The sequence below is a fragment of the Salmo salar genome, chromosome 11, assembly GCF_965601325.2.
Source record: "Salmo salar chromosome 11, fSalSal1, whole genome shotgun sequence".
In the NCBI taxonomy this organism is placed as follows: Eukaryota; Metazoa; Chordata; class Actinopteri; order Salmoniformes; family Salmonidae; genus Salmo; species Salmo salar.
In genome coordinates this window covers 33230037-33240606 of record NC_138301.1, presented here as the reverse complement: position 1 = coordinate 33240606, position 10570 = coordinate 33230037, and the positions used below count along the sequence as shown (strand labels likewise).

The 10570-nt window shown below is 42.3% G+C and overlaps 1 protein-coding gene across 4 annotated transcripts; it reads right to left on the bottom strand.

The window, feature by feature from the left end:
• On the bottom strand, window positions 1–10247 carry LOC106562495 (COP9 signalosome complex subunit 2). 4 transcript variants are annotated; one of them, XM_045689372.2, is made up of 13 exons: window positions 10098–10247; window positions 9467–9580; window positions 9309–9386; window positions 9022–9147; window positions 8015–8113; window positions 7541–7618; window positions 6968–7142; window positions 6484–6662; window positions 6195–6247; window positions 4307–4404; window positions 3904–3986; window positions 3555–3613; window positions 1–607 (listed from the first exon to the last, which is right to left on the bottom strand). In XM_045689372.2, exons 1-13 carry the CDS (start codon window positions 10233–10235, stop codon window positions 463–465), a joined length of 1425 nt encoding a protein of 474 aa, XP_045545328.1. In that variant the 5' UTR covers window positions 10236–10247; the 3' UTR covers window positions 1–462. The 4 variants fall into 4 exon arrangements, with proteins under 4 accessions (XP_045545328.1, XP_013982881.2, XP_045545327.1 ...); XM_014127406.3 differs by having other exon boundaries at window positions 8015–8104; XM_045689371.2 differs by having other exon boundaries at window positions 10092–10198.
• Between the last annotated feature and the right edge of the window lie 323 nt (window positions 10248–10570).

The window sequence follows — 10570 nt, the reverse complement described above, 5'->3', positions numbered from 1 at the left end:
TTGGAGAACATTCGTTTTATTCACAACAGCCAACGTGCATTAAATGCTGCAGCTACATGTTGTGAAAAAGGTTTCCCAACACCAGCTGCCAGTCAACAGGCACAAATAAACCAGTGTGTCATTGTACTCAAACTGCCCACCAAAAAAATACAGCACTTTTAAAAAGGTGTTGACAGTGATATTTCTTAAATCATTTTACTAAAGTCTTGTGAAAAACAAACACGAGGGGCTTGAAGTAAACTGAGCTGACCCTTAGAGAGTGCTGATGTCTTCTAGAAAGCAGTATCTCCCCTTCTCTGGGAAACGCAGTGTCAGATCACAAAACATCTCTGTGCTGCTGTGTAACTCCACTCAGCCCATCCACACTGGATGGTTTGGTTTATATTCTGACACATTGGAACAGCTGATTGAGATTCTCCTTCCTATCTTTCAGTGCTGTCCATTGTCACATGTCAGCCAGAATCATGTGAGTTTGCTGACGATGGCTTGGTTGAGAGAGTTGAGTTGTTTTGTCCATTTGTCTAAGGCAGTGTAGCGCGCCCCTCCTCTCTTCTGGTAGTCTAGCTCCAACAGCTGGTTGACCTGGTCGATACGGCCTTGGATGGTGCTACAGGGAGGAAACCACAGCACAAAAGAGTGATCAGAGAACAATGGTTCAATAAATACAACACAAGAATGGACATTGGCATCCTAGCAACATGACTAAACATTCTTTCCATCTTGGTAAGGAAAACATTTAGAAATGGTTCAATTATGGTAAACAATATTGTATAAAACAATGCATTTTTATATAAAAATGGGAACAACAACATCAATATTTGCATTCGGTTATGGTTCAAATTACACAAATCACTGTGGATAGCATTAGTTGAAGTCATTGTTGAACTTCTTTCACTGTTTGGTTTCTGTCCAGCACCTGAACCACTGATGTGTGTACTCTCTCTCAACCAATTATCACATCTACACTAAGCTGTCTGATGAACACATTCCACTCCATACAGTACATATTCTGTTGAGCTCTGTGACAACAGTGGGAATGCAGTGTGAAATGTCACTGTTCCAGTTGACTGGCTGTAGATCTGATCTGGCTGAGGGTAGTAAACAATACACAGCAGTCTGCTACAGTAGCATGGGAAATAATATAGACATGATAAGACTTTATTTCTCCCAAAGTTTTATTTGCCCAACATTTTGATCAAAAGCTCTTCATCCGGCTGACAAGGACCTTTGGGTCAAAGCTTTGCGCAATAAAACTGCGGGAGCAATCAACAGTTTGCAGGTATCTTTTTTTCTGTAGTTTACTTTTTGTAGCCTGCAAGTTACTGGATGTGTGTGCCTACACTACTTCTAAACTAAATAATGAAACCAGTAATAAATGACAGATCTGCAATAAACTAAGCAGGGAAGAATAACACCAGAGAGAGAGAGGGAGACAGAGAGAGGAGACAGAGAGAGACAGAGAGAGACTCATGCTTGGCTCCTGCATTCCTCAAGGTGCAGGGTGGAAACTATGAGGAACTGAGAAATTAGGAATTCAAATGATCCCGTACAGGAAACATGTCTTAACACACATGCACAAGAAACATGCTCTGCTTCGTCTTGTGATGCCTCTGTGTCAGCCAGGTACACTATACACTGAGTATACTAGGGATGTCCCAACAAAAAAATAGTTTGTGTTTGTTTATTTTTCCATATATAGACAACCTATTGTTTGAATAAAATCAACTATATGTTGGCTACTGAGCATGTCTGATGCTTTAAGCACTACCAACTAAAAATAAAGACACAAATTACCAAAGAGGGAGCCAGAGATCAAAATAGCCTAACCAGAAAGACAACCTGTTCCCAACCAGACTCTCCTCTTCCTGCTGCTGCTGCCCTTTGCAGCTTCTGCCGTTAGGCTCCTGAAGTAGCCGGTAATAGGCTACACCAATGGTCAGCAACCTTTTCCATTTGGAGTGGCAAGTTATTGTACCATTTCTACTGATCTGCGTGCCAGTTATGATTTTCATATGCACATTTTTGTAGAACAGTTTCATTTAATTTATTATAAAGTCTTCATATCTCAAAATCAATGTTGTGGTCAATAAGAATTCTACCTAATGAAAAAAGTAACATCTATTGCCAATAGGTAAAAATAGCCTACATAATGCCAACAAATAAAAACATTGCAGCCCGCAGGTAGAAAAAAATCCTGATAAAAATAAATATCCTATAAATCACATGAGAAGTAATCAGGTAGGCCTTTATGACGTTTCCACCAGATCAGGGCAGTAAATGTTTTCCCTCTCATACCGAGTGTTATCGAAAGAGAGCTGGAACGTTTCTTTAAATAGGCTACGTTGAGGAACTATTGTCATTCTCAACGGATGTAAAAACACACTTTGTTTACTTGCTGTTTAAGGCGAAGAAAACATTTCTTTGAGAAGCTCCACAGTGATGGGGAATTAAGACAATCAGATCCCCAAATTGGCACATTTAAGCGCCTACATTTGCACGCAGGCCAGGTACCCTAGACCTACTTCTGTGTGTCCCCTTACTCAAGATTGACAGGAGTGCTCCAAACAAAAGAAAATGAATAGACAACTCGTAAATGGAATGGAAATACATTTCTCTCACAAGTGTAGCATAGGCTGTGCAGTCTGCTAACAATGTGTCCACTCCTACAATGACAACGGTAAGACTGGAATAATAATGTAGAGAACACATTAAAATAAATGACAGTAACCAAACAATGTAGATAAGAAATGTTGGTCATTTATGTTAAATGTACTACTGGTGAACCATCCCGCGGCCTGCAATGGATTAGTCCACTCAGACAGGCGTGAATCAGACAGGCGTGAATCAGACAGGCGTGAATCAGACAGGCGTGAATCAGACAGGCGTCTCGTGTGCCATCATTTCTTTAAATATATTTGGCACTGGTCAACTGAAAAAAAATCTTGGTCGACCAACAGCCTATTGACCAAACAATCGACTAAATGGGGTCAGCCCTAGAGCATACAAAACATTAGGAACACCTTCCTAATATAGAGTTGCGCCCTTCTGCCCTCAGAACAGCCTCAATTCATCAGGGAATGGACTCTACAAGGTGTCGAAAGGGGATGCTGGCCCATGTTGAATCCAATGTTTCCTTCCCACAGTTGTGTCAAGTTGGCTGGATGTCCTTTGGGTGGTGGACCATTGCTGATACACACGGGAAACTGTTGAGTGTGAAAAACCCAGCAGCGTTCCATGTCTCAAGGCTTTAAAATCCTTCTTTAACCCGTCTCCTCCCCTTCAGCTACACTGACTGAAGAGGATTTAACAAGTGAAATAAGGGATCATAGCTTTGACCTGGATTCACCTGGTCAGTCTGTCAATGGAAGAGCACTCGGTGTAGTATATAAGAGGTAATCAGCCTCTCATAGAAATACAGAAGAGTGTAGAGAAAACATACAAGTCTTCCATGGCGTGAATGTCTGTTTGATGCAAAAAACTTTTCCTAAGTGTATTCTACACTCCTAAATGGTAGTTTGGGCCACACATCAGATGCATGTCTAGGACAAACTTACTTGTCCAATATGCACTGCACCAACAAACTCTCCACGTCACAAACATCTATGTTCAGCTCCTGAGACAGAGAAGACAGAACACAGGGCGTTACACTATGATCAATCCAAACAGCAACATCAGTGACCTAATAAATACATGATCTACTCAGCAAAGTTCATTATCAGATACATTATCAATACACACAGTGAAGTCAATGATTAGCCTGGTCTCAGATCTGTTTGTGCTGTCCTACCAACTCTTATTGTAAAAATCATCATGCCAATGACCATAGGAATTGGCAAAAAAGCACACAAACAGATCTGCGACCAGGCTAGTTAGTCTAGAAGCCAGTGCTGTCCTCAGACTTACCTTAGAGATGAATGGGATGTGTATTCTGGTGTAAGGCTTGATGAGCGCGATAAGGACCTGGGTCCTGATGTTCCGCAGCAGCTCTGGAAAATAAGACAACACAGCATTGATCAGAGTCTCTTCAGACCTCACCCCGTCCACCAGGACACCCTCACCCCGTCCACCAGGACACCCTCACCCCGTCCACCAGGACACCCTCACCCCGTCCACCAGGACACCCTCACCCCGTCCACCAGGACACACATCTCAATATGCAGATACTGGTACAGTTTGTCTCAAGTTTGTTGAAACCTCGTCTTCAATGCAATATTTCCATGTCTCATTCATCAACAAAATGTGAGAAAGCCCACACACACACACACACACACACACACACACACAGTCACACACAAACACCACTCACCCTCTATGTGTTCTCTGATGAAGGGGTCATCCATGATACTACTATGGTTGGTCTTCAGTATCTTCTCAAACTCTGTGATGTCATTATTCTGATAGGAGCTGAGAGTAGACACACAACAGTAGAACAGTCACTGGGTTAGAATAATGACAAGTCGGAAGTTTACATACACCTTAGCCAAATACTCAGTTTCACAATTCCTGATATTTAATCCTAGTAAAAATTCCCTGTTTTAGGTCAGTTAGGATCTCCACTTTATTTTAAGAATGTGAAATGTCAGAATAATAGTAGAGAGAATGATTTATTTCAGCTTTTATTTCTTTCATCACATTCCCAGTGGGTCAGAAGTTTACATACACTCAATTAGTATTTGGTAGCACTGACTTTAAATTGTTTAACTTGGGTCAAATGTTTTGGGTAGCCTACCACAAGTTTCCCACAATAAGTTGGGTGAATTCTGGCCCATTCCTCCTGACAAAGCTGGTGTAACTGAGTCAGGTTTGTAGGCCTCCTTGCTCACACACGCTTTTTCAGTTCTGCCCACAAATTTTCAATGGGATTGAGGTCAGGGCTTTGTGACGGCCACTCCAATACCTTGACTTTGTTGTCCTTAAGCCATTTTGCCACAACTTTGGAAGTATGCTTGGGGTCATTGTCCATTTGGAAGACGCATTTGCGACCAAGCTTTAACTTCCTGACTGATGTCTTGAGATGTTGCTTCAATATATCCACATAATTTTACTCCCTCATGATGCCATCTATTTTGTGAAGTGCACCAGTCCCTCCTACAGCAAAGCACCCCCACAACATGATGCTGCCACTTCTGTGCTTCATGGTTGGGATGGTGTTCTTCAGCTTGCAAGCATCCCCCTTTTCCCTCCAAACATAATAATGGTCATTATGGCCAAACAGTTCTATTTTATCAGACCAGAGGACATTCCTCCAAAAAGTATGATCTTTGTCCCCATGTGCAGTTGCAAACTGTAGTCTGGCTTTTTTATGGCGGTTTTGGAGCAGTGGCTTCTTCCTTGCTGAGCAGCCTTTCAGGTCATGTTGATATAGGACTCATTTTACTGTGGATATAGATACTTTTGTACCCGTTTCCTCCAGCATCTTCACAAGGTCCTTTGCTGTTGTTCTGGGATTGATTTATACTTTTCGCACCAAAGTACGTTCATCTCTAGGAGACAGAACGCGTCTCCTTCCTGAACGGTATGACGGCTGCGTGGTCCCATGGTGTTAAGGGAGGAGACCAGAGCTAAAGAGCAAATGGCTTTCAAATGGGCTTTTTATGGTCGATGCCATTCAATCCAGCATCCGCTGTGTTAACGAATGTGGAGCCCGTGAACGGTAGGTTCTCACTGTTCAGAGCAGAGATAGCAGAAACCACTCCCCCAACTCTCCTGTCAACCATCGTCTGGGAATCAAACACGAGCTCACGGAGGCGTCGGCCTTGTTTTACATTTTGAGAGAGGTGTCAGAGCCACAGCCTAGGAGCGCTTCCATTTCCTTCTGCAATTGCATCAGAGCAGACCCTCTGTCGTGGATCCCAGACTGACCATAAATTAGGTTGAAGAGACGCCCCAGCTGAACCCGTGGTTAAAGGATATCTTCACTATGTTACACCTCTATCAACCACTTATATGTGATGTAAAACAATAACAGTTTGGGTCGAATGACAACTCGGCACAAATAAGTTGGAAATAGGTTGTAAATAGTAACGTTATCGTATAACTGATGCCATGGCTTTCTACCCTAAAATATCAGCAACACCACCATGGATGACTAGAAGCACACACACACACACACACACACACACACACACACACACACACACACACACACACACACACACACACACACACACACACACACACACACGTGTTCTTACCTTACTAGATTTGTCATGGCCAAGATCTCTGGGTCGTTTTTATAGGGTTTGGCCTGTCACAGAAAAACACAATAAGAACAGCCATTGTAATACAACACTTTATCAAGCAGTGTTTGCTGCAGGTGATTTGAATTTGATTAATGCAATGTTGCCTCCAACAATATAAAGGTACAGGATGCATCCACCACGTGTATTTTCCCAGAATGATAATGTTAGTAACTGCTCTAAGGGGATAAATAACATTTCATTTAACTGGACTTAACTAAACTGAATTGAATGAGTGTTGTACCTCCTGTGAGTCGAAAGGGTTGATTCCAGACTTCATGAGCATGTTGGCCAGCACCAGGTACTTCAGACAGGTGGTTCTCCTCGGGCTGCCTGACTCATCGTAGTTCTTAAACGCCTCAAAGAAGTCTGTGTGAGCCTTCTCAAACTCCCCCTCTCTCAGGTGCATCTTACCCCCACACTCTGGGGAAGGGGACAAAACAGGAACAGGCCTGTTAGTACATCACAAACACACAGTGACTGACACACACACACACATCTTTTTACCATATTTTACAATATTATCGATTTTATCCCGAGTGACAAATCTCCCAGTCTTCCTACAGGTCCGTTTACCATATAATTACTATTTTAAGGAGGATTCTATGGTCAATGTATTTATTCAATGTAAACCACTGTGTGTGGCACCAATGCAACACATGTAAAAGATAATAATGTTGACAGCTATGCTGCCTTCAGGGTTTCATCTCTCTACAGTGGTAACACACCCCTGATGACTCCCATGATGAGTGGGTGAGGGATAGCAGACTTGATGTGCAGGGACTGTTCATACAGGGCCTTCAGCTTCTTGTTGTTCTTCTGGGCTGTGTACATCTGGATCTCCAGAGCATAGATCTCCAGGAGCTGGGTGCCTTTCTTTAGGTCGTCCTCCCCGTCATCTGTCTAGAGAGAGACATAGATATACAACATTACAGATCACACACACATAAAAGACCATAGATCCCCAATATCCTTTGTCTGCACTGCACATAGATATAACTTAACAGATCCGATATGCACATAACAGACCACAGATCTTCAACATTGTCTGTCTGCAGTGCACATAGATATACCACATAATAGATCAGATATACACATAACAGATATACACATAACATAACAGACCATATATCTGCAACATCATCTGTCTCCAGTGTACATAGATATACAACAGATCATACCAGTATACAACAACAACAAAAATACTGCTAAGAGCCATATTGGGAACTTGGCTACTCAGATGGCTGTGTAAACCCCATCAGACTAAACGTTGTCTCAGACTACCACCTGTCTTACTGTACCTGACAGGACTGGTGCAGCTGTCTGAGGATCTTCTGTAACTTCCCAAATTCTTCCCTCTCCAGGTACAGCTTGCCCAGCTGAGACACAACCAAAGGACTTTAGTTAAAACAGGTTGAGAGACAACAACAACTTCTATGTTTGTGCTATCACTAAATAAGGATGTTAGGGTGTTGTTTGGCAAATAATTTAACACAAACAGATCTCGCTACCAGTCTAGGGCATTGCAGAGGTAGAAACTCCCAAACACAGAGGTCTGACAAACTGCCAGATCAGATATTGTCCTACCCATAGAAATAAACAGAAACATTGTGTACTACATTCATATGTCCCAATTCTCACTTGTTCACTTCGCTGATTTGAGAGAAAATTACTAGTCCCTGCATCCACCAATCCACTACTTTTAGATTTTTGTGGGAAGTAGTGACCGAGTGCACACTTTATGAAAAAGCTGATATTATTTGGACACACCCTACCTTTGTGTTGGTTTTGAACCAGAGTCTGTCATTCTTGGCGTCCTTCAGAGCGTCCAGCGTCGTTTCATAAAACTCCTGCAGCAGGTCCATCTGTGACACATAAAACAACCAACCACAGCCCACATTAACACCTCAGTCATCTAGAACATGAACCTCAGCCCACATTAACACCTCAGTCATCTAGAACATGAACCTCAGCCCACATTAACACCTCAGACATCTAGAACATGAACCTCAGCCCACATTAACACCTCAGTCATCTAGAACATTAACCTCAGCCTACATTAACACCTCAGTCATCTAGAACATTAACCTCAGCCCACATTAACACCTCAGTCATCTAGAACATTAACCTCAGCCCACATTAACACCTCAGTCATCTAGAACATTAACCTCAGCCTACATTAACACCTCAGTCATCTAGAACATTAACCTCAGCCCACATTAACACCTCAGTCATCTAGAACATGAACCTCAGCCCACATTAACACCTCAGTCATCTAGAACATGAACCTCAGCCTACATTAACACCTCAGTCATCTAGAACATTAACCTCAGCCTACATTAACACCTCAGTCATCTAGAACATTAACCTCAGCCCACATTAACACCTCAGTCATCTAGAACATTAACCTCAGCCCACATTAACACCTCAGTCATCTAGAACATTAACCTCAGCCTACATTAACACCTCAGTCATCTAGAACATGAACCTCAGCCTACATTAACACCTCAGTCATCTAGAACATTAACCTCAGCCTACATTAACACCTCAGTCATCTAGAACATGGAACCACTGCCACCACTTCATTCATACCAATAGGACTGACCCAGAGTCAGTAACTTAATCCTCCATATAAGACAAAAGTTGTAAGAAATTGATAGATAAAAAGGTAAAAAAAATTGAAAAACAAACACTGCACATAACTTGAGATTTGAGCCAAAATAAAGATCTGAGCTTTGAGGCCAAAAACCCTTTGTTCTAGTTCCAGGTATTGCATCTATACCTGTTTGGAGGTGGAGATGTAGTCTAGGATGGAGTTGATGGACTTCTCTGAGTAGTTTCTGGTCACAGCGCTCCTGATGTACGTCAACAGCTGCTTGTACCGAGACATCATCTCTGGGAAGTTGGTCTGCAGGACACACACAGTTCGACAGGAGACAGGGCATTGAGTTAAGTTGCAGTGGGAATGACAGTATGTCATAAAGAACAACTCACAAGCACTAATCATACTGACTCAGAGACAGAGAGTAGACATTTTGTGACAACACTACAGCGCATTTCATTTCTTACTAGCTTGAAGTTGATTTTGATCATCTGTTTTAGGGCTTTGAACCCCCATTCTCCCTTCTCTCCCTCCAGCTCCAATACCTGCCAATAGAGAGTATACATTACCATCCTACATTCATCGATCTGTGAGTGAGTGGAGCGTGTGAGTAGCCAGTACCCACCTTCTGAAAGCTGTTGAGAGCTGCTTTGGGGTCATCCTCCTTCAGTGCTTTGGAGTTGTAGTACTGGTTCTCCAGGTCGACATTTGGCTCTGAGTTACTGTCCTCGGAATATTCCTGGGTTGAGACATAAACTCAGGACATAAGTTAGCTGGCTATGAGTTAATACAACAAAGATTGATAACGTGACAGAGATGTTATGATAGGGCTAACGGCTTGCCATAGTCTAAGTAGCTAGCTAGCTGTTTTATCTAACCAGCAAGGGCGCATGCGCGGCTAAAGGATAGTTATCTACACCAAGCTAGCTAGCTAAACGGTTGTATGTTTGTGGCTAGCTATGGTAACATAACATGCTATAATAAATTGACTTGTATAGCTAACTCAGCATACTATAGCAAACTCAGTTTCCCCATGCCAAGCAGCCGAGTTCAACTAGCACTAGCAGCAACTTTGCAAGCTATCCTCGCCTTTATGCTAACGTTAGCTGAACTAGCTATCTAGGTAGTTTAACTACCTAACTAGCTAACTCCCCAGCTCTGACCTAGCTAATTAAAATATAGTAGCTAAGGAAACAGCTCTGATTAGACATCAATAAACAAGGAAATAGAAACGTACTATGTAAACTTACGCTTACCAGATCATAATCTTCTTCATCGTCGCACATGAAATCATCTTCCATGTCAGACATCTTGACGGGTCTTCGGAGACAACAAACAAATCGCAGCTCTACAGCGCCACCAAACACTACGCCGGTTTCAGCATAGTACTGCATTATTCTTTCTGCTATTATAGTTCGCTTTTCTACCAGAAGCCAGCGCTGTCACATCACATTTAGATAACATTGGTCCAGCTACAATTCAAACATAAGAAGTATAGATCTGTAACATTTCTAGTATTTTCAATTAATTCAATTTGACTCACGGATAACTATCTTACATCATAGAAATAGCCATAAAAAACTTGCATCACAAATCAAAGGGACAAGCACGAGGACCATGTATTTATGAGGAATGCTTTTCAGCTCACCTACTTCGCGTCTCACAAAGACACGGCGGTTGGAACCAAAAATCTCAAATTTGGACTCATCAGGCTAATGTCCATTGCTCG